At 42.2% G+C, this 24,193-nt stretch overlaps 2 protein-coding genes across 2 annotated transcripts in view; one reads left to right on the forward strand and one right to left on the reverse strand.

The window, feature by feature from the left end:
• On the forward strand, window positions 1-9,352 carry MRPS22 (mitochondrial ribosomal protein S22). The gene is made up of 8 exons (XM_066620249.1): window positions 1-145; window positions 2,468-2,631; window positions 4,461-4,625; window positions 5,586-5,729; window positions 6,534-6,617; window positions 6,700-6,845; window positions 8,586-8,694; window positions 9,096-9,352. The coding sequence occupies exons 1-8, from the start codon at window positions 13-15 to the stop codon at window positions 9,186-9,188; spliced, it is 1,038 nt and encodes a 345-aa protein (XP_066476346.1). The 5' UTR covers window positions 1-12; the 3' UTR covers window positions 9,189-9,352.
• The window catches only part of COPB2 (COPI coat complex subunit beta 2), a 26,862-nt gene continuing 11,221 nt past the window's right edge, over window positions 8,553-24,193 (reverse strand). Inside the window, exons 11-22 of the mRNA XM_066620248.1 lie at window positions 23,813-23,901; window positions 23,613-23,719; window positions 23,263-23,406; window positions 22,476-22,606; window positions 20,760-20,967; window positions 17,825-17,935; window positions 16,514-16,728; window positions 14,421-14,513; window positions 14,123-14,303; window positions 13,921-13,992; window positions 12,423-12,515; window positions 8,553-9,634 (exon numbers count right to left, since the gene is read on the reverse strand). Of these exons, the coding sequence (XP_066476345.1) occupies window positions 9,542-9,634; window positions 12,423-12,515; window positions 13,921-13,992; window positions 14,123-14,303; window positions 14,421-14,513; window positions 16,514-16,728; window positions 17,825-17,935; window positions 20,760-20,967; window positions 22,476-22,606; window positions 23,263-23,406; window positions 23,613-23,719; window positions 23,813-23,901 (1,537 nt within the window). The 3' untranslated portion in view covers window positions 8,553-9,541. The remainder of the gene's footprint in view (window positions 9,635-12,422; window positions 12,516-13,920; window positions 13,993-14,122; window positions 14,304-14,420; window positions 14,514-16,513; window positions 16,729-17,824; window positions 17,936-20,759; window positions 20,968-22,475; window positions 22,607-23,262; window positions 23,407-23,612; window positions 23,720-23,812; window positions 23,902-24,193) is intronic.

Consider the following 24,193-nt stretch of genomic DNA (forward strand, 5'->3'; position numbering starts at 1 on the left):
GGTCATTTAGCCATGGCTGCGCTGGGAGCGTCGGGCTGCTCGTGGAGCGGGCGGTATGCTGTGCGCTCGCTGTTCTCCTACTACCGTGCCCGGCCGCGCCGAGCTCCGTGGGGGTGGCGGGGGCTGTGCGAAGGCCCGGAGACGGGTGAGTCTGGCCTGGCCTGGCCTGATCCCTCAGAAGGAAACGGTCTCCGCACTGGAAAGGAATGCGCGCCCTAGAGCGAGGAAAGGACAGAGTGCTCCATCTCGGGGTCTTTCTAGGTCACTTCTGGGTTCACTGTACAGGTGGCTTTTTTTATGAAGCAGTGAGAGTTGGCAAGGCAGTCAATGGAGTTACAGTCAGTTCTCCATATCCACTTGGGTTCGGTTCCTGGAAACCCTAGCGCAGTGTTTCTCAACCAGTGGTACACATACCACCTACTCAAGGTGGTGCCCAGTGGTACATGCGGGACCCCCCCAGACCCCCGCTGTCTGGCAGCCGGACCCGCAATATGACAAGGAGCAGTAGGAGGCTCATCGTGGGGGGCACAGCTCCAGCATGCACTCTTCACATGCTCAAGGAAGCCCTTCCATCTACCCTGAGCCTCTTACTGGTGTTTGTCGTGTCACACCTGGCCTCCCAATCTGGAAGGGACTGGCAATGTTATCATCGCCAGTCCAGTAGGCAGTCCATGCAAAGTGGTACGGTGGGGGACAAACATTGAGAAACGCTACCCTAGTGGATAGCTAATTTGCAAATGAACCATTGATCCTATGCGATCAATATGCATTAATATCCTATGGAATCAATAGGGTGAGGTACAAAGGGTATGGGGGGGTGAAGAAGACCATCAGAAGAGTACCATCAGAAGAATTCAGCAGAGACCCTCAGGAAGCCAGCAGAGTGCAGCAGCAAGTTCAACAGTACTTCTACCAGCTATTTTAAAGGGGTCCACTCTGGTCACTGGTACCATTCTGAAGGTCCCTGCAGCCTCCGGAAGGTCTCTGCATCGAAGGTAACAAGAAAAGGTAGCTGTTCTGCCCCTTGAGGGTTGTCTTCATGCAGTGCCTAGAATACATGAGTAAGTAGCCAGATGTGTGAGAGACTGCAATATGAAAGTTACATTAATATACACAGACCATTGTGATTTTTTCCCCCCATCCAGTGGTGAACTTGAACATGTAATATATGGAACGGGATGCTTGAAGAGTGTAGCTAAAGAAAAGTGTCTGAGCTTCTGCAGATTGCATTTTTCCTGATCACTGTGTAATTACAAACAGACCTAGGATTAGAGGAAGGGAAGGTCATCTCAGTCTCGCACCTCTCATTTTAGCACTGCCTAGGAAGTTCATGATTCCCCTTGTCCTTCATTCTAAACTGAACCATTTGAACCAAGATAAATGGCTTAAGGCAGTGATTCTCAAACTCTCTGGGAGAATTTGAGAGCCAGTAAGTCTTTGCAGGGGCGCGGGGAGGAGGCAGCGGGGGCGGGAAAAGGCAGCGGTGCGATCCCCAGGATCGTGCCGCTCAGGGGGCTCCAGGGGCTTGGGTGCACTTACCCAAGCCTCCTGCAGCCTCCCTGGGGTGCGGGGAGCCCGGCGCAACTGCTGGCAGGGTTCCCCGCAGCAGGAAAAGTGGATGCGGAGCGATCGTGCCCCACCCCGAAGTGCAGGTTCTGGGGATCGCGCCGCTGCCTTCCCGCCACCTCTAGGCTGCCCCTGCCCCTTAAGGGGGCAGAGACCAGAGCCCTCAGGCTGGGGCGTCACGATACCCCAGTTTGAATTGCACTGGCTTAAGGAAAGGGCCTTAGTTCAGTAGAAGAGCATTTGCTTTGCATGTAGAAAGTCCCAGGTGCGATCCCAAGCATCTTTAGGTAGAGCAAACCTCAGACAGCCTCACCAACCAGGAGCAACAATACTTAGCTAGATGGACCAAAGGCAGTGGTTGGTTTGCCTCACTGTGAGGCATCTTCGTCTGTTTTATATTTTTGTATATGAATATAGCACTGTGCAGAATGTTTTTCACAGGATTATTTAGCTCTCTGGATGGGAAATTCAGCCAAATATTTTGTACCCCAAAGTTTCCAAGTAGCTTAAGCTGTTCCAGTTATATGGGACAGTTGCTCAGACAACTAACCTCAGTATTTGAAAGCCATTGCACATGTAAGGATATTGCTATATAAAGGCAGTGTGATTTGACTAATCTGGTATGGAATTGTAACTATTGTTTTCTCGCCTCTTGTCTCAAAACTGCCTCTGATGTATTCTTTGCTCTTGTCATTTCCTTTCTCTGTTATTATTGAACTGCTGTATTTTCCCATGTAAGCCTTTTTGGTTAGGAGCCATGACTGAAACTTGGTCTCTTGTAAAACCCAGATCACACTTGGCACAAGTTGAAGAGTTACATCTATGTTTCATCTTACCGTTTTATTTTAAGCTGTTGTATTCTAGTGTTTCTGCTCTTTAGACTAATTCTTTGTGTTTCCAGAGAGGGAGAAATTGGATGTGCTAAAGCCTCACTTTACAGATGAAAAAGTTCAGCACTTGCTCTATAAGATGACAGGGCTGAATTTGCAGAAGGTTTTTAAGCCAGCAAAACAGGAACTGAAACCTCCAGTCTATAAGCTAATGACAGAATTGCAGCTGGAAAAGGTATTTCTTCACCAGTTTTCTAGGACTGTACATTTGGTTTAAGATGTGAATAGGGAACAATGACAGTGTGTTTGATTTATTTGTTTCAGCCATGGGCCATATCAAGAGTTAAGAAATACAGAAAAGGGGTAATTTCAGACAGTCATTTCTTGTCCTGAGTAGCCCCGTGCAATTAAAAATGTGGATGAAACACCCCTCTATGTGCACTGCTAAAACCACCTCTCGCTTAACACGGAAAGGAGGAGAGCAGGCAGAACATGTGTTCAACCTTTTTAAACTCGTGGAGCTAGAGCAGGGGTGCCCAAACCCTGACCTGGGGGCCACTTGCGACCCTCAAGGGCTCCCAATCTAGCCCACAGGGAGCCCCCAGTCTCCAGTGAGCCTCTGGAGACTTGCTGAAGCCCGTGCTGGCCCAATGCAACTGCTCTCATTGTAACAACGACTGTTCGACCTCTCACCTGAGCTGTGGGACGAGGGCACCCTCCACTACTTGGTGTTTCACATCTGTGATGCAACAGTGGCAGCGAAGGAAAGGCTGGCCTTGCTTTGTGCAAGGCTTTTTATAGGCCTTGAGCTACTGCAAGACCTTCATTCATTCATATGTTCCATCTCTAATATATTCATTTATGTAAATTTATTCAAATTTTAAATGTAAATTAATATTTTTTCCCCAGCCCCCGACACAGTGTCTGAGAGATGATGTGGCCCTCCTGCCAAAATGTTTGGACACCCCTGAGCTAGAGGATGCTCCAAATATCTTTCAAACTTTAAAAAAGCATTCTTTTTTACTGAATTACTATTCAAAACAAAAACGTATGCATTTTTTAAATATGATGGCTGAATTAAAAAGGCACTATTATATAGTAATTATAAGCATAACAAAATGCTAAAATTGATTCAGAGAAATGTTTTGCATAAGAAATGTTCAGATAATCTAGTAATGGTCCAGATGACACTGAAGGACATGTGGAATCCCATCTTGTCAATGAGTGGTAATACAAGCTGAGCGCAGTCTTCTAGCTAACCAAATGGTCTATATCAGTAGTTCTCACACATTTAGCACCAGGGCCCACTTTTTAGAATGAGAATCTGTCAGGACCCACCAGAAGTGATGTCATGACCAGTAGTGACATCATCAAGCAAGAAAATTTTTTTAATAATCCTAGGCTGCAATCCTACCCGCACTTACCCAGGAGTAAGCCCCATTGATTATCATTGTTTAAAGCTTATACATAATAACCTGTTTAAAGTATAGTTCTGTAAGATTTCCCCAAATGCAGTCACATAGCATGGTAGCATCAAGTCTAATATATTAAAAATAAAATATTGAAATAAATGGGGACCCACCTGAAGACTTACGACCCACCTAGTGGGTCCCGACCCACAGTTTGAGAAACACTGGTCTATATGTTATAAGGTAGACAAATAGTCATATCCCTTTAAAAGAACAGAAAGGAACTTATCCAGTCCACCTGGCTACCTCATAGCTAAAAGTTAAAATTTATATAAATGCAGGTCAGTAACAATGGGTGTCTCTTATGTCTAAAATGTATATATGTCTCACTTGTGGTGGTGGTGGTTTGTTTATTACTAGCTTATTTAAGAACTGTTGGATTTTTTTTTCCAATGCAGTAAAAACAAATAATAAATTGATGTTTTTACACTCTTGTGTAATTATAGTAACGCGTCTCATGGCCTTGCTGTATTTTGTTGCATATTGCCACAGTGAATTATCTTCTTTTAAAGCCCTGGTATTTCTAATGTATGGTTGCTGTTAAACTGGTCTCTTGAATATTATGTTTTGTGATACAACTATCTCCTATTTTTAGGCTACAAGAGAAACTGCTGAGAAGGCCAAAGAGAGACTGAAAATGCCTCCTGTACTGAATGAACGGGAGCCAATAGATGACATATTAGCAGAAGACACAATTCTTGATGGCGTTGAACCTTACAAATATGTATTTACTGACCTAACATATTCCACACCACACCGGGTGAGTCTCTCACTTGCTCTATAACAGCCCTTAACTCTAGTGTGTCCCATCTTAGCTAATAATTCAGAATTGGCCTTCTTTGCAATCTAATAGGCAGGCACAATCATCTAGAAGGAAATGCATTTGCAGCATGTTACTTTATGTACAGGAGCACAACAGTAGGCATAGTGGTTTATTTTGACCTAATTTCTTCTAACAATCCATATAATGCCTTTTTTAATGCTTTATCAAGATGACCATAGTTAGAAAGGGTTGTTTAAGGTTTATATGGGTTCAGCCTTTTCTGGAAAGAAGTGGGATCAGACAGATGATATTTCCTGCACAGTGGACAAAGATCTGTGTGGTATTTTTTGAGTGATTGAACAGAGTACTTTCTCTTTGCGGGAGGTAGACTTGCTCATTATGAATGTTGCTTCAAGATGTTATGGCCTCTTTGTATAGCTGAGTTTAAGAATGGGTTTGACAGATTTTCTATAAATGGTTTTTGGCTACAATAACAGAATAGAGTTTCTGTCTTCTGAGGCAGCATCTCCAGTTACTAGACTCTGGGGATAAATAGAGAGTGGCTCGGCCATGCCTTATTTGTGATATTCCTTGAGACATCTATCCAGCTGCTGTTGAAGGGACAGAACTGGACTAGGTGGATTTTACCAGCAAGGCAGTGCTTCTAGGTGGTTGATCTTGTTTGCTTCCTGCCTAATCAGAACTGAGCCGAACAGCAGTATCAGCATGTATCTAAATGAGTTTCCAATTTACAGTTGTCCAACGGGCAATGTTCTAATTGTGCTGTTCAGAAAACCACATGTTACTTTTTCAGACACATTTCTGTGACTGTGCTGAGAACCAGTTATTGGTCTTTTGGGTTGGTATCATTCCCTATCCATTCAGAGTTCAGAAAATTAATGGACCTGATGGCAGAGGCTGCAGTTCTGTTTACATTTTTTCCCTTCCCAACTTCAGGAACGTTTCATTGTAGTTCGAGAAACAAGTGGAATATTACGCAAGGCTACCTGGGAAGAACGAGACAGGATGATACAGATCTACTTCCCAAGAGAAGGACGTAGACTTACCCCTTCGTCTATATTCAAGGATGAAGCCCTTATGGTAAAATCTGATGTTGGACTTGTGAAAAATCAGTCATTACTCGTGAGCAACATTGAGTCCACTCAACTGGCCTGTTTAATGTCTGACACACTCCCAGGCCCCTCTGCCTTTGTTTGTATGTCTCTGCCCCTGCGGTTTTCAAACTCTCTGGGAGTTTGAAACCCGCAGTAAGTCTTTGCGGGGGCAGGAGGAAGAGGTAGCAGGGGGCTGCAGGGACTGGGGTGCACCCTCCAGTCCCTGCAGCAGCCGTCCCTGCATGCGGGGAGCCCTGTGCGAGCACCTGCAGGGCTCCCCAGGTTAGGGAAAGTGAGAGTGGAGCAACTGCGCTCTGCCTCTGCAAAACCAGAAGCATGATCTCTCCACACTCACTTTTCCTGACCTGGGGAGCCCTGCAAAGACTTGCACAGGGCTCCCCATACCCAGGGATGGCTGCTGCAGGGATTGGAGGGTGCACCCCAGTCCTTGCAGCCCTGTCAGAAGGGAAAGTGGAGCGATCGCACTCCACTTCCAGTTTAGCGGCGGTGAGGGGCAATTGCCCCACTCTCTTCCCCTGATCTGGGGAGCCCTGCAGAAGGTTGCGCAGGGCTCCCTGCACCCCCAGGAGGCTGCATGAGGCTTGGGCAAGTGTACCCAAGCCCTTGCAGCCCCCCTGAGCGGCGCGATCCTGGGGATCACGCCACAGCCTCCTGGCTGTCCCCACCCCTTAAGGTGGGGAAAGATTTTAAGTTATATTGCTGCTGCCTAGAAGAATGCTGTTGCTATAGTTTTGATATGGGATGATATTTTTCATTGTGTGTGTTTTAGACTGTGTTTCTTCAAGACCGCCATGAAGAGCTCCTTGATCTCTGCCTTATACAGTTTGAGCCAGATTCACCTGACTACATCAGAGTGAGTTGCCAGCATTGGGGGGGGGGGAGTAGCAGCAGCTTTCAAGTAGCAACTTGTATCTGATTCCCAGTTCTTGTGACAGGTTCATCATCGAACATACGAGGATATTGATAAACATGCAAAATATGATCTTCTGCGTTCAACAAGGCATTTTGGAGGGATGGTGTGGTACCTTACAAATAGGAAGAAGACAGATGGGTTGCTGATAGACATGATCCAAAGAGATCTGTAAGTGCTGCTGCCTGAGTTAAAATTATTTATGTACAAGGGAATCAGTGGGGTCAACTTTCACTTAGAACTATAAGCTTGAGTGAATTGGTACCCAGACTTCTGATAATCCAGCACTTCTGGAATCTAAGCCATTTAGTTACTTGATTTTTCTCTGTAAACCGCTTTGTGAACATTTAGTTGAAAAGCGGTATATAAATACTGTTATTATTATTATTATTAAGTGGTACTTGATTATCCACCAGGCCATTGGGATGTACCACAAACTGGCAAGTGCTGGGAGGCTGGGAAGGAGGCCTGTTGTGCAGTTACAGAGCTGGGGCAGCCCCTGGTGGCATAAACGGGCAGCTCCTGCTCCTCGCAGGCAAGTCCAGGGCAAGAACGGAGTGCATTTGGATGGTGGCAGCAGCTCAGAATGATTGCCAATCCCGACTTGCCTGGACTTCTGTTTTTGAAGTTGTTCAGCAAGTTAAATACCATATATATGGTTCCCAAACTGTATGGTTGTGACCAACCAGCCTGGGATGCACTTAGCTCTGGCCCCTTAAGGGGTGGGAGAGGGGAAGGCAGCAATGTGATCCCAGGATTGCACTGCTGCTGGGGGAAGGTTTTTTTTACTTTCTCTTGGCAACTGTGGGGGGAGGGGGAGATGCAGGAAGCCACACAGACTTCTCTGCAGGGCTCCCCAAGCTTCTGTAATATTTTTTTTTTAAAAACTTGATTGAAAGCCATTTCCAGTTTTTTGATAAAAAACAAAGTGGCTTTCAATTGAGCTTTTAACTGTTTTGGTGGCTTGGGGAGCTCTGCAGAGGTGTCTGCAGGACACCCCCCCCCCCAGGCTGGCAGTTGCAAAGGTGGAAAAAAAACCCCTCCCCTGCCAGCAGCGCAATCCTGGGGATTGCAGTGCTGTCATAGCCCCTCCCCTGCACATACTTAACAGTGCTCCCAGAACTCCCTTGCAGGAGTTTGGGAAGCACTGTATTACAATCTTAAATGTGTTTTTAGTTTTATAAGGAAGGCCTTAGTTCTTAAGAAAAAACAAACAAAATGGAGTACATTGCTCTGGTGGCAATCTGAAATCCATGTTGATGCTGGACTAGCAGGAGGGCCATAAAATTGAATGCCAGACTTTGGAGTTTTACTGTATTTTGTGTGAGGCACTTGTTCAGTTAACATTTTTCTTCCCCACCAGTCCTAACACTTTGGTATAGCAAGTTTCACCAATGTTCAGTTCTACACCTCTCTCTTGAACCTTGGTGAAGCTGAACGTGTACATATATTTACACACAGTATTAAGAAATGCTCTTAATGTGAATAGTTCTGTAGAGGTAGGTCTGTGTAACTATAGAAATCCTCATGAAATTTGATTGTCCCATTGCTGAAAGTGGTGTGGTGTTTTTTGTAAATGTCTGAACAGCTGATACTAAAAGCAGTTAGCTTTTTTCAGTCTGATTTGTTCTGAGAGTTATGATGGGCAGAAAATATTTCCACTGTAGATAATACTTGATAGGTGAGATCTGAGGTTTAAATGGTTGTGATAATCCTGTGGAGATGGACATGAAATAAAGTAACCAGACAGTGAAATTTGTGCTGTAAACCCACCTCAAAAGTGAAGTTTTTTGCTGGAAAACAAACAAAACTTTTGAGAAGTAAAGAACTCATCCCACTTATATATTATGCTTCCAGCAAGTAGTAACTAGCTAAACATTTCTAATGTATTTTAAATGAACTTTATTTCAGACTTGATGATGCTATAAGCTTAGTTACCCTTTATCATATGCTACATCCTGCTTGCCAGTCAGCAAAAGAAGCCCAAGAACAAGATCTCCAAGGACTAGACTTAATTAAGGTATACTATAATTGCCTGCTTGTGAATGTAAGTTTAGAGAGTACCCAGAACACATGTGGAATATTTACCCAGTTCTGCCAATCAGTTGTATAGAGGTACAGGAAGGAGATGGTTACGTGTTTGAGACACTTGCTGAAGCTGCAAAATGCCCATTATGTGCCTCTGCACATAACCAGAAGTAACTTGTCCATGGAGAAGCTTGCTTTGGGGTAAACCTACTATACAGAATGTAGAATTCCCTTCCTTGATTGACATAGCTACAAGCTCCTTAAATCCTTCCTAATGTTCACAAAATGACAACTGATCAAGCTAGAACTTTAACACCTTGAACAAACAAAAATGGTCTAAACTTAGGTGCTTGAAGAGCTTTCAGACTGCCTCACTGTTTTAATTTTTTACAGACTTTCATCAAGTCAGAAGCACAGAGAGCTGGTTTCATTGAACTTGCCCTTCAGGCTTATCAAGCAACTTTGCCTCAGTCTGCAGCATCATAAAGAGATGTTTAAAGGAATTGATCTAATGTACATAATTTTAAATAAAATACATTTTCACTGTACAGAAAAGTTCAGCTGACTCAAAACACAAGTGGCTTGTTTTTGATCAAGTTATCTGTGAAATTAAACCATTCTGGGGGTATAATAAACACATTGACAAGAAATGGTAAGACATTTATTTGGGGGGGTCTGTCTTCATGTGACCAGATCTTGCAATATTTAAAAGGAGATTAACAGAAATGGACTAATGCATTTTACAGGTCTACTACTACCTACTTCATCAGCTTAAGTATAAAAATCAGCTTTTCAGCATGAAGACTGCACTAATGGAATAAAAAAATTCTTTTAAAAATTCAGTCAGACATCTCTTCATCCAAATCAATATCTGTAGTATCAATATCCGCCAGGTCTAAGTTATCCAAATCTTCATCCAGCTCCAATAAGGCCTAGGGCAGGAAGTACAGAGTTAGATACCAGATATTTAGTAAAGCATGGTCTTTCTATCAAAACTCTAGATCAGTGATTTTTCAGCCTTTTTCATCTCATGACAATGACAAGGCACACCATATTGCCAGTGGCGGGGGGGGGGGTCCACATCCCCCACTGGCCCTACTAGTAAATGACCTTGAAAATGGCTGCTCTAGATCTTCAGTTCTGCTTATTGAGGTGAAGAAAAGTCAAGTAACATGTACCTTGTGATCTTATTTAGTGCAGAGTTGAAACGCTAAGATTATAGCTGTACTACACGCATACTAAACATTAATGTAGCAATTATCAACCAGTGTGCCACAATGGTCTTCAGGTGTGCTGCTAGAGTTTGGGGGGAGTATTTTGTTAGCCATTGGGGGATGTGCGCCCCCCACTAGCAGTGCAGTGTCACTTGTCAATTGTCAAAAACACTGATATGCCTCGACAATTTTAGTGCTATGTCAGATGCTATGAGATGAAAAAGGCTGAAAATTGCTGAATTAACATCTCTGCAACTCCTTAAATCTTTATAGGTTATACAAAAGTGAGTACACTTAGCATATAATCAAATTGCTATCCCACATATGCGCTCTTTGGCAGTATCAAGCTTTCTGTGGTTATAGAAATAAGAAATTGTATAGTACAATGATTCAGGAGCAGGATTTAAAGCTAGAAAACTGCAAAATGGTAACACACCCACCTATTAAAAACTAAATTATCCATGATTTATAGGCATGATAGATCAATATTACACAGAAGGGGAAGTTGGTGGTTTTTTATTTGAGATTTCCCATGTCCTATAGGGGTAGTACAGAATCTAGAGGGAACAGTGCTGGATTCCAAAAACTATTTTAGTCAAAATAACCAGAATCTGAGAACACAGAGGGTAGCCTTTCAAGCTTTATGCCTGCCTGGCTTCCTTTTTGAAACACTAAGTGTATAAAAGGCAGTAAACTAGGAGGCTCAGATTCTAAAACTGGAATTTTTATGTGGCATTTTAACTGTGGAATGGAACTGTGGGGCAGGAGGTCTGGTCTAGAGGGTAGAGCCTCCATTTGCCTGAAGATAATATCCGAAGGTTGCCAGTTTGAGGCCACCGGCACCGTGAATGGCGAGACCTTGAAGCAGCTGACAAGCCAAGCTGAGTTATTCCACCTGCTCTTTGGCTGCCCTTCAAGTGAGAGATGAAGGAGCTGCTTGTTAGCCTGGGAGGAAACTGGAGGCCAGAATGTGATACCAGATCATAAAAGATCCATCTGAAATGTTGTGGTTCTTGAAAGACAGAGCCTTTCTTCAACTGTAAAAATCCGTATGGAGATTTAGAACAACCTGCCTATGTAAACCTCCTTGAATTAAAGTCTGAGGAGAAATGTGACGACCAAGAAAGGCGGTATATAAATACCATTATTATTATTATTATTACTATTACTATTATTATTTTGTTTAGCATCAAAGCCCAGATTTTACTTTGGACATACAGGGTTGAATAGGTAATTTGTTTTAGCACACATCTGAAAGATCACAGCAGAGTTGAATATTCTTCCTAAATCAAATTGCATTTGATAAGGAGAAAAAAATGTATTCATTGATAATTAATGTTAGGCTATGACAAGGAAGCAATCAGTGGTGAAACACTGGTCAATTTTTCATTTAAAGTGTAGCCATTTTTCAGGATGTGGTTAAGTATGCATTTGATCTCATGGTCAGATTTTACAAGCAAGATGCATCATGGAAGAATGACAGGAAGAATTTTCGCATCATTGAGCTGTGGGGCAATAGAGCTAGGAGCAGTAGGCTCAAATGGTATTGTTTTGGATTGTATTAGTCAGATTAGTTTTTTTAATACTTGTCACTTGGTTTTCTCCCCCCCCCTTCACCAAAAGTAAAGCAAATAAAAGGAGAATGAACTATACAAATTTAACTCCTTCATAGATACAGTAGTCTACTACAGATAGGGGAGCATTAGAGAACAATGTAGTCTCAGACCTGTAGCCTTTAAGATTCTGCAAACTTGCTCTCCTACCTCATTCTGGCTTATACTCTAAAGGAGCACATGGGGAAATATCACAAAAGGGAACTTCCCCAGCAGAGCCTCAGCACAGCAGCACTCTGTGCCCATTGCAAATCTGCTCTGAATAGTCAGGGGGATAGACTGCCCCCTCCCATAGTTTGCACTGTTAGAAGTGCCTTTGATTTGTGGGAGAAACATAGAAGCCATTGTTTCTCCCTGCAGCAGCCTTCCTGGGGTGTGGGGAGCCCTGTGCAAGTGTCTGCAGGGCTCCGCAGCTCGTCAGAAGTGAAAGTGGAGCAATCGCGCTCCACTTTCCTGCAGACGCTTGCACAGGGCTCCCCGCACCCCAGGACAGCTGCTGCAGGGACTGGCGAGTGCATCCCAGTCCCTGCAGCCCCCCTTAGCAACACGATCCTGGGGATCACGTCACTGCCTGCCCCCACCAAGACTTACTGCGGTTCAAACTCTCCCCGAGAGTTTGGAAACCGCTGGGGTAGGGGATTGCACATTGTGGGGACCACCAACTAAACTTTAAAAATTGGTGTGACAGGCAACACAGTCTCCTTCCCAGATTTTGACAGATGGGTAGCATTATACCATGGAAGATGCAGGTATCTTGGTACTAAGCCATTTAGGGTTTTAAGAGTAATCAGGAGCACCTTGAATCACACCTGAAAGCCCACTAGTAGCCTATGCAGCTCAAACAAAGGTGAAACATAATCATGTTTTTCTGTTAGGTACACTTGAGTTTTTACCTTGTCATCTTTTATTATTTCAGTGGGGTCCTTCTCTGCAACTGGAGGCACTATCACAGGCTTAGCAGTTGGAACTAGTTCTTCTTTAGATTCCTTATGATGAAAAATAAGAGACTTTAAAATATTTCGGTCTTTTCTAAGGAAAAACTGAATCCCTGGTTAATCTGGGCAATCTTTCCAAATAACACAAATTTCAACCAATGCAACTGACACTAATTCTGCATAAAATCAAGTCTGAGAAAAGGAGGAGGTACAAGTCCCCCCCCATCCCATCCTTCTGCCCTTGTTGCCCAAGCTCTGCCTTTACTCCTACAACTATAACTACTATACTTGGGTCTCCTGCTCTCTTAAAGGACTGTCTGGAATATCCTCCCAGACCTTTGTTGCCACACCTCTACCCTAGACAAGTTCCTCCCTAGACCCTTTAGAAGGTCATTATCAGTTGAAAACAAAGCTTAACTGTGTACAATAGCATTTGCTATTCTGTTCCTTCCAGCCTCTCTCTGTACCACATCCTGCTGTCAAGGGTCCCCCAACCCTTAGCAGCAGCTTTTCAGGGCTGCCCAGGATGGGTGGGGAAGGTGGCTTGTACACTGCACGAGTATAAGCTGTGGATGCTACCCCTTTCTGCAGAAAAACTAACAGGCTCTATAATGTGCCATAGAAACAGGTGATGCTGCATAAGTAATAAACAGTGACAGAGCAAAGCCTATCTCCTTGGCAGCAATGGTCAGATCACTTTAGGAAGAAGGGATAAAAAAATCCTTCACCGGCAATGCTTGGATATGTAGCTACATCTATTTTATTTGTGATCATACAAGCTGAGAAAGTATGACAATATTCTTCTACCTACACTGCGACGTCCCTTCCAAGTAGTAGTACTAGTAATAAAAATATATATTTTTGAAGTGTACACTAAATTGCTTATCAACTGTACATTTATCTACCAACATAAAATATCTGCTTTAACAACCCTGGTTTCATCTACCAACTACACAAGGAGTTAAACTCTTTTTATATTTAGAGACAGTTTAGGGATGCAACACTGCTAATTGCATTACTTCCAGCTAGCCATTAAAGATTCAGAGCCTGACATTTACAGGACTGCCAGTGTTATTTCAGAGAGCCTGAAGTTACTTTGAAGAAGAAAACTACAGCAATGTTGAGGTTGGACATGATTTATTCAGGCTACAGAAAGTTAGGGAAGGTTGTAGCAGTACAGTTGCACTGACGAAAAGTGCCATTCAGCATTTCACACACAAGACCTTAACTGCCCATTTAACACACCTAGTTCCTACATTAATGTGCTCAGTCAAGCAACAGAATTACAAAACAGTCTTATCACCAAAGTGAATCTTAAAACATGTAAAGACAAATTTATTTTGAGAAGTTTCTCTTTTTCTGGTCCTTGAAAAGCCACAGGCTACACTCTTGAAGAAAGGATGGTGAATGTTCATTGGACACAACCTGGTTATTCCAGAATTTCATTAACACTGACCTGCAAAACTTCCTCATGCTTCAAAGGTGTGAAGCCTTTGGCTTCCTCCAGTATGTTTCTCTCTTCATTTGGCTATGAAAAAAGAGAAAATGTTATGCAAGCAGATACATGCTTGCTGTAGAGATTACATAGCACGACACTCAAGATTTCTTGTTGCCTGCCAGATTTCACATGGATTTGTCCAACACTTCCATCTACTTACAGTGACAAGTGGATATTCACTGGCTGGCCGCAAGTCAGTATGCGTTTGCTTGATGAATTCTTCAGCAACAAAAGCTTCTTTTAATCCAGGGAACAAGTTTTCATATTCTGTGGGATCAGCGAGGGAATCTGCAGCTTTCTGGTTGACTTTAGAAAGATTTTCTCTCCACAGCTTTACAACCCTGGTGACAGAACAGATGGTCACTGTAAGCTGTTCAGTTTTAAAGCAAAACAATGTGTGTCCCCCCCCAAACATGCACTCTACATTTTACCCCCAAACACACACATTTTTGTATTACCTTGAAACTTGGCTTGGCAAATATGTTCGTGCTAAGAAAGCCGCTTCTGGTAAACGTCCAGTTTTAATCAAGAGTTCAAGACAACTGTCAAGCCTAAAAGATAAAATTGGAAATGGCAGTCATATTTTTTGTTCGTTTGGGTATTATTGTCACAGAAAAGCTTTAAAAAAATTGTTTCTTCTTCTGGAGTATTCCATGAATGTGATATAATCTACTATAATGCTATTTTAGGAGGGCAGGAGGTCTGGTTCAGTTGGTAGAGCTGCCACCTTGTATGCCTGAAGATCTGAGGCTGCCAGTTCGAAACAACCTGAAGTACCCGAGAACTGACAACATGCTGATATACTGATGAGCTGACCCTCGGTGGCAGAGAGGAGCTGCCGGCAAGTGGAGCATGGGAGGCGAAGGGCCAGAGAGAGGCCAGACTGGGAAGGAATCCAGCTGGAACGAGGAGTTCTATGAAAGACTAGAACTATTCAATTGTAAAAATCCCTATGGGGGTTTAAAACAGCCTCCCTATGTAAACCGCCTTGGATTAAAGTCTGAGGAGAAATCTGACGACCAAGAAAGGCAGTATATAAATACCTGTATTATTATTATTATTATTTTCCTTTATAATAATTCAGAACTAATCACTGCTGGATACCCCAATGCTATGGAGCAGTGGTCATAATGTCATAAATAGGGTCAATACGCAACATCTGATTTTAAGGCTAATTTGCCACTAGATGAAGCCTTTGGCACTACTGTATCAGAACTTCTTTCCAAGCCTTTATATGATTCAGAGTTTTGTCACAAGAACCTTAAAAAGTCATTCCATGAGTAGGACATATAGTATTGTGCATCCTATGGTCCATTCCCAGACAAACCTAAGCCAGCCAAAACTCTCAGAACTTGGGAGAATATAGGGTTTTTCTAGGAAGGGATTCTGTCTCACAGGCGTTGGATTACTATTCATTTTTAAAGTGCTTCCAAAAGCTAGGTCCTGTACATACAAACATGCAAAACAAACTTCACTTGTTGGTATACAATTTATTAAGAAGGCAAGGAGATAGAACCACAAAGCTGGAGACATCAAAAGGCCTTTTGAAACCATTTAAACAGAATAGGAATGGAAAATCAACAGAAAGATGGAAGTCCTGAATGATCCTGTTAAGCATTCAACAAGTTAGAGCACAATCCTATGCTTGTCTATTCAGAAGCAAGTCCTATTGTCTTCAATGGAGCTTACTCGCAGGAAAGTATGCATAGGATTGCAGCCTTACTTCCATAATATTAACAAAAACTACAATACTTCAACACAATTTACACTCACACACTCTCTTATGTAAGATGCCAGCCGATGGTGCTACTTATGCTAAAAAATTTTATTTCCAAGTATTTGCTGGGCTGTTTTAGTTTTTGTTAACTATATAGCTCAGCATGATACAGTCTATTGTGGAAAAAGTAGGCAATTAGTACATTTCAGTAATTCACAGTTGACAGCTAATCTCCAGATTTTTATTTCTGTCAGCATAACAGACTTCAACTTTTGCTATGAATAAAACACCAAGTCAAACGAATTTGATAAAAACTCCCTAAAGACATTATGTGCCCAATTAATTTATAGCAAGCATGTAACAAAATTTGACAGACTGCAAAGCAGCTGACTTGATATTTTTTCACTCTCTCTCTCTCACATTAATTACATTCCCTGTAAATCTTAGCTAATATGGATTAAAAATAGTGGCTGGCTGAAGTGACCTAGTTAATTTTGCCAGCTCTTAAATTCACTAAAATCCCTACAAACCCCCGTCCCCCATCCCGGCACCTTTCCAGATTCCATAGGCCTGGACTGGCTAAATATTCCAAACAGATGCTACAGGAACTCTCAGAAGCCCACATGCAGAATCTCAAAGTAATCTTGGAAATATAACTGGGTGAATGAGTGTGTGAGAATTGCCACATTGTATAGTGATGTGAACACACCTATTATCTGATCACTTTTAAAGTTCTTATAAAGATACCATCCAGTTTGAAAAGGAAATCTTTTCTTCTCCCATGCTTACAAACATTCAGATAATGCTGCATCTGGCCAGTTTTTTGCTACTTACTTTCCTTGGAGGAAGTAGCTCATAAATGCTACATTGTTCTTGCCATCTTTCTCTGCTCCCTCTGCAAGCTTGTTCACCATGCTGGCATTTCCCGAAGTTGTGGCCAAAAGAAGTAAGCCACCATAGTCTTGTGCATGATGCAGGCACTCCTGGGCAAGGCCAAACTGGCACTTACTGATGGCAAGCTCAGCCAGCTGCTTCCATTTCTGTTCAGACTGCACACAGGGAGTGTAAATTTAAGTACTTTTCAATTATATTGCAAGTATACCCGACTTTAAAACATAAGGCAATGAAGTGGCTTACAACAACCAATCACCAAAATATAATAACCACATCCATAAATAGAATTTAAAACAGATTACAGGGTAATTAAAATAAAAGATAGCCCACCTCAGACTTTATAAAACAAAAACCTGTTTCTTAAAAACTTCTAAAGAGGAAGTCAACTCAGTTTCCCATTGAGATAGAATTTTTGCCTGCATAGGTTGGGCACCATCACCAAGACCACCTGCCTCTGGTATCCAACAATCAAATTTCCATCAGTGGCAGGTGAGCAACCATAGCTTCCACAGTTAAGGCTCAAGGAAATTCATATGGGAGGAATCAGCCCTTAAGGCAACCTGAACCCAGATAATTACACCTTTAAATTGTGAGGTACTTCAGATTAAATATAGCTCAGGCAGAGGTCTGGTCTTAGCCCTCTTAGTTTAGTCTGTAAACTAAATGTTTAAGGAAAACAAAAATGATGCCATTATTTTGTCATTTAGGAACTGTGGGTAGATACGTTCTCTAAAACTAATTCTTGATTAAGCTACAGAAAGGTCATCATGCAGCAGGTTAGTACAGTCATTTCTTACTGTATAAAAGCCTCTCTCAGCAATTATGAAACTAGTCAGATTTAGAGATCACCCCAGACTTCAGCTACTTGGATCTTGAGACACTGATGAAGAAATCTGGACATACAATAGCCTTTCCCAGAGTGTGACATAAGCTTCATTCAAGTTTAAGCTTCTGACGCTGGTTATCTTGCTGTTCCTTTAGCATTATTACAGAGCCAAGTGAAACATGATACAACATAACCTGAGCCTCTAAAATTCAGAACTACTGTAGGAATTCCGCATGCATCAAGATTTGCGCAGATTCCTCCCATAGTTGTTCCTTGAACTCAGCTCAAAACTGACAATGAAAGCGGCCCAGGAACTTTCTCCTTTGCATTCAGGACTCCATTTTTCATATGCCTGCTTTTTGACATCATAGCATAAAGATTTTGCTTTTGAGCCCCTTTGGTGTTAGTAACATTTACAAACATACCTCTGCTTCCACTGCAAGCTGACATGCAATCTTCAACTCTCCCAGCTGAAGAGCAAGCTCAAAGCGATGTTCAGGATCTGTAGATACTGCAAGAGCTTGCTGCTTGAAACCCTGAACACAATTTTAAACAGGAAGTCAAATCAAGAAGGAAAATTTATGAGCAACTTGTTAAATTAGCAAGTCATAGAATCTACATTTGAAGCACCAGCACCAGCACACTGAATTTAATCTAGTCCAAAACCCACATTGTTTGTACTAATCCAAGAAATACTATTACAGGTGGAACCTATTTATATGCATGAGAAAAAACACTTGTGCTAAATTCCATAGAGTTACGCAAAAACACTGCAGCCTGACACTTGGGACTGGAAGGAAACTAAGGCAGCTGTTATCTATCCCCTCCCCTCCTTGGTCCCTCACCAAAGGCTACTGAAAAAAACTCCACAGTCAGGGAATTAGAGGACAGGTCCTCTCATGGATTGAGAACTGGTTGGAGGCCAGGAAGCAGAGAGTGGATGTCAATGGGCAATTTTCACAATGGAGAGAGGTGAAAAGCGGTGTGCCCCAAGGATCTGTCCTGGGACCGGTGCTTTTCAACCTCTTCATAAATGACCTGGAGACAGGGTTGAGCAGTGAGGTGGCAAAGTTTGCAGACAACACCAAACTTTTCCGAGTGGTGAAGACCAGAAGTGATTGTGAGGAGCTCCAGAAGGATCAGGAGCTCTGGTCTAGAGGGTAGAGCCTCCGTCTGCCTGAAGATAACATCCACAAGGTCGCCAGTTCGAGGCCACCGGCACCGTGCGACCTTGGAGCAGCTGACAAGCTGAAGCCGAGCAATTTCATCTGCTCTGAGCGTGGGAGGATGGAGGCCAGAATGTGAAGCCAGATCGGATTGAAACACCTTGAATGTAGTAGTTCTTGAAAGAAAGAACCTTCTTTGAAATTGTAAAAATCCCTATTTAAAATAGGGATTTAGATAAATCCTGCCTATGTAAACCGCCTTGAATAAAGTCTTGAATAACGACCAAGAAAGGCGGTATATAAATACCTGTTATTATTATTATTATCTCTCCAGACTGGCAGAATGGGCAGCAAAATGGCAGATGCGCTTCAATGTCAGTAAGTGTAAAGTCATGCACATTGGGGCAAAAAATCAAAACTTCACATATAGGCTGATGGGTTCTGTGCTGTCTGTGACAGATCAGGAGAGAGATCATGGGGTGGTGGTGGACAGGTCGATGAAAGTGTCGACCCAATGTGCGGCGGCAGTGAAGAAGGCCAATTCTATGCTTGGGACCATGAGGAAGGGCATTGAGAACAAAACGGCTAATATTATAATGCCGTTGTACAAATCTATGGTAAGGCCACACCTGGAGTATTGTGTCCAGTTCTGGTCGCCGCATCTCAAAAAAGACATAGTGGAAATGGAAAAGGTGCAAAAGAGAGCGACTAAGATGATTACGGGGCTGGGGCACCTTCCTTATGAGGAAAGGCTACGGCGTTTGGGCCTCTTCAGCCTAGAAAAGAGACGCCTGAGGGGGGACATGATTGAGACATACAAAATTATGCGGGGGATGGACAGAGTGGATGGGGAGATGCTCTTTACACTCTCACATAATACCAGAACCAGGGGACATCCACTAAAATTGAGTGTTGGGCAGGTTAGGACAGACAAAAGAAAGTATTTCTTTACTCAGCGTGTAGTTGGTCTGTAGAACTCCTTGCCACAGGATGTGGTGCTGGCGTCCAGCCTTGACACCTTTAAACGGGGATTGGACAAGTTTCTGGAGGAGAAATCCATTACGGGGTACAAGCCATGATGTGTATGCGCAACCTCCTGATTTTAGAAATGGGCTATGTCAGAATGCCAGATGCAAGGGAGGGCACCAGGATGAGGTCTCTTGTTATCAGGTGTGCTCCCTGGGGCATTTGGTGGGCCGCTGTGAGATACGGGAAGCTGGACTAGATGGGCCTATGGCCTGATCCAGTGGGGCTGTTCTTATGTTCTTATGTTCCTTCACCTCCCCCTCCTCCACTCCGTACTCAGCCCTCCCTGTTGCCAGCTGTCCCCACTCCTTTCACAGGTGGGATGCTGAGCTTTTAAGAGTCCAGTCCTATGATTGTCTACTCAGAAGTAAATCCCATTCTAGTCAATGGGGCTTGCTCCCAGGAAAGTGTGGATCCGATTGTAGCCTAAAATCTCATGCTCTGGCTTACTGGGCTGTTTTGTTTCCGTAGGGTGGAGGACTAAGAGCCTGCACCATCTCAGTCTGAAGGGGGAGGAGGGAATTGGGAAACACTCCCCGGGTTTTTTAAAGCAATCCCCCCTGTTGCTACCACACCTGCCCGTGTGAGTGTGTGTGCTCGCTCCACCTTGCTGCATGTGTTCTGGTTACAGAGGTTTTCTGCCCTCCCCCCTTCAGCCTCTTTGCTGGCTCAAGGGCTCTAAGAGTGTTACTGTTCCTTCGCAAGGGGAACCTTTCCAGGGCTCCAGGGCTATTCCCTGCCTATGCCAGTTGGAGCCTTTTTGCAGTGTTTTGGGCTGCCTTGAAAAGGAGCCAGACGCCAGCGCAGGGCAAAGGAGGCAAGGTGTGTTCGACTTTCAATTCCCCCCACCCAATTCTTGTTGAGACAAATTCAGAGATAAAAAAATTTGTGGATAAATAGCTTGCACCTGTATAGTATTTGTATACAAATATATATTTGTATACTATATATTTGTATATAGTTTCTTATGTCCATATCTCAATGGTGCATCAAATTTCATTGTGTATTAAGTACAATAATAAGTAATCTAGATATACAGTGCCTAATTCATATCTATTTACAACCCAACCCTGCAAAGTTATATTAGCAGCCATTTCCAAGCCTAGCATGTCAGATTTTTTTTTTTTAACCAAGATTTAATTTGGTAGACTTTGACAAATGTTTTTACCTGCTTCTCAAGGAAATGTGCAACTCTGGTCCTCTGTTCTTTTGGAATGGTAGGAAGAACTTTGTCAGCCATACTGAAATCCCTCCTCATCACTGCAGTCTGGTACTCAAGCACTGAGACTAACAAGGAGTAACTCACTATGTTTAATTCTTTGTCTCCAAGGTACAGTCTGTTGTCTTTGGGAATGTACCCAAGTAAATACATTGTCCTTTAAAACAGGGGGTGGGGAAAGAAAGCATTAATTTAACAAAGATGTAAAAAAGAAGGCTTAAACATCTATAACAAATCATTATAGGCTGCAATTCTACACATTTACCAGGGAGTAAGTCTCACTTAACTCAATGGGGCTTACTTCTGAGTAAATGTGCACAGGATTGCACCATGGTAGATATGGAAGTTATGCTCTGAAGCTCTGTGCTGACATGACAAAATATACCATCTAAAAATTTCCAGAGTGGTCTATAATATATATTAATCATAAGACAGAAATGCACAGTCTAGGAGAATGTAAACAGCAGTAGCAAGAAAAAAATCAGATTAAGATAGTCCAATAAAAACCACAGCCACGAACCAACTATTAAAAGCCTTAATACTATGCAAACTTACTTGGGAATAAGTCCCACTGATCCTGAGTAGACATGCATAGGATTGTGCTGAAAAAGCCCTAACTTGATGTTTAAACTATTAAATGGTTGGTGCAGCTTGGTTGATCCCATATATTGAGGATACAGGCAAGGAACAAGAATGCAGAGGCAGAGAATGCCCAACAGATAACAAAGGGCATTTTCTTCCACACTCACTGGCCAATTCCCTAAAATTAACAAAGGCAGGTCCTTTTGGACATGCTGCCCTTGATGGAGGTGAGAGGGGTGGGGACAAGCAAAAGGACCTTCTCTGTGGTGGCACCTCAATTATGGAACTCCCTTTAATTTTCTAAGGAGGGTGCTGTTCTTAAATCAAACTTTCTGGCAGGGTGTGAAGACATTTCTTTTTAGGGTTGTCTTCTGATGGATTTTATATGGTTATCATGGCTAGTTTTGGATAGGATATATCTGGGTTGCTAGAACCAATCTATTGTATTTTATAGTTGCTCTGTTGTTTTATGCACTGATTTTTTTAAACATTATGTTGTATGCTCTTGCTGCCTCTTTTGAATCTTTTAAATTTTTACACCTCTTAAATTTGGTTCTAAGGCATTGTTGATTTTATTATGTATTGTATGGTGGGTGGTTTTATGGCCATTATTTATATCTATATTTGTAAGCCTCTTTAAGTGCCCCTTATTGGAGAGGATCATAAGGTATATATTGGTTAAACAAACAAAACCAACAGCAGCAGAAAAGTCACGCGGCACATATGTTGAAGGGACACTGCTTTAGTGACAGAATTTCTATTTCTGTAACTTTGGGAAATTTTTTCAATTTCCCATGGAGAGTGGGAGGAGAAAAGGGATTTATTTATAGCCTTATGTGAAAGAGGCAAGAAAATCTGTAGGAGGACAAGTTGCATGGGTATACAAAGGTACATTGCTCAAATGGCAGAGTTGGAGTCTACATTCTAACTACCACTCCATGTCCAAGGGCCATATTCCAATTAGGATTTGTTGCTCAACAACCTCACTCAACATACACTGAACTATTATGAAAGTAGAACATGCTGCAAGACCACCAATGATAAAATGACTGCACACTAATTAGAATTCTGCTACCTACTCACCGGTCCAAATGTGCAATGGTGACAATTTCTCCTCCAACGTAATAGTTCAGTCTGTTCACAGAACTGGTATAAATAAAGCAGTCGCCCACCCACAATCCTGTTTTCACAATCTCCTGAATTTCACCAAGGACCTGGGAGAAATAAGGACTTTGTATGAGCCATTCAAGTGGGCTGTATCCACCAAAAAATTATTAAAATAAACCAGAGTTTTGCCATGTGGCAACCTAGTGGATTACTCAATGGATTTGCAAGCAAAGTGTTCCAAACAATACAGGCTTGGTTTAAAATATGAAGAACTTACTAAGCAATTAAATACATTTATTTTCAATGGGGTTGTATCTCCACTTCAACTTGAAAGAAAATCTACACAAGATCAAATATGCTACTCACCACAGTGCCCTTAACAAGGGTGTGGCATCATACAGAATATTTAGAAATGAAAAGATTGAACTGCATTGGAAAAATAATTTACAAAGATAGGGTTTATTTACTAAATCTGTCAAAACAATATTTATATAAACTAGACAGCTCATAAGATTCTTAATTATTGGGCATATATATTAATAGTCATAAGCTGCCCAACAGCTGACGTTCAATGTCAGTCTTGTCAGTTACCAGAATCTGAAGCCACTTAGGCCACGCTGTTAAACTGCTGCATTCCAGTAAAATAAGAGAATTGTGCACTCAACTCTATCTCTTTAATATGCATCACTACTATATGTATCCATATTCCATTTCAATTAAGTATGCGATCCTAATTGCCTATCACTCACTCAAGTGCAGTTACCTCAAAAGCATCTTCAATGCCATCTTCAGTGACTCCCTCATGTGTCTCCTGTGCTGCTGCAACTTTCTCAGAAAGATATTTCAGAATGAAGAATGATTCTTCTGTGGCTATGCAGACAAGTTCACCAGAGTCAGACCAGAAAATCTACAATCAAAACAAATAACCTTCAAAACACAGGCTGTGACATGAATATTAAGCCTATAAGTGTACTGAAAGGACAGAACAGACAGGTTTCTATTATTACTATTTAAAACATTTCTCATTCGCTCCAAAAGTAACTAAATTGTCAACAGCTGGGCTTGTATGAAATGTGCTTTAATTCTGCAAGACGAAACTGAAACATAACTCACGTGTTTGGGCTGGATTTCAATTCTGCGTATGAGTTCTGTATTTTCCCAGTCATAAAATGCCAAGCCATTGACAGATCTGACTCCCAGTAAGAAGCCACCATAGATACCTTCAACGGATGTAAATGAAAAAAAATTAGTGTTTCATTAGGAAATGCCCAAGTTAGCTAAGATTGGTATTAGGCATAAAGTGCACAACACACCTTCTGCTCCAAAGTCAGGCTTAAATGACTTCTTCTCTTTGAAGTTTTTAAATATCTTGACACTGCTATTACTTTCCCTGATTGCATATCTACATATAAACAAAAAGAGTTTAGTGCTTACCCCTCACAGGACAAGGGTCTCACCAATGGTCATTCCTGTACATTTATTTATTGAAGAAATTTATACCCCGCCTTTCCTATGCTGAAGCAAATGCCCAAGGCAGCTTACAGAGCTTTATAATCAAGTAATAAAAAGTCACAACAAGTAAAAAGCATCAAATAAGATATTAAAACATTTATTTTAACATGGTATGGACAAAAACAATATCAAAACAGAGCAGAAAAAACATTTAAGGGAAAATAACTCAATGAGCCAATGGG

The sequence above is a fragment of the Tiliqua scincoides genome, chromosome 3 (assembly GCF_035046505.1).
Source record: "Tiliqua scincoides isolate rTilSci1 chromosome 3, rTilSci1.hap2, whole genome shotgun sequence".
NCBI classification, from domain to species: domain Eukaryota; kingdom Metazoa; phylum Chordata; class Lepidosauria; order Squamata; family Scincidae; genus Tiliqua; species Tiliqua scincoides.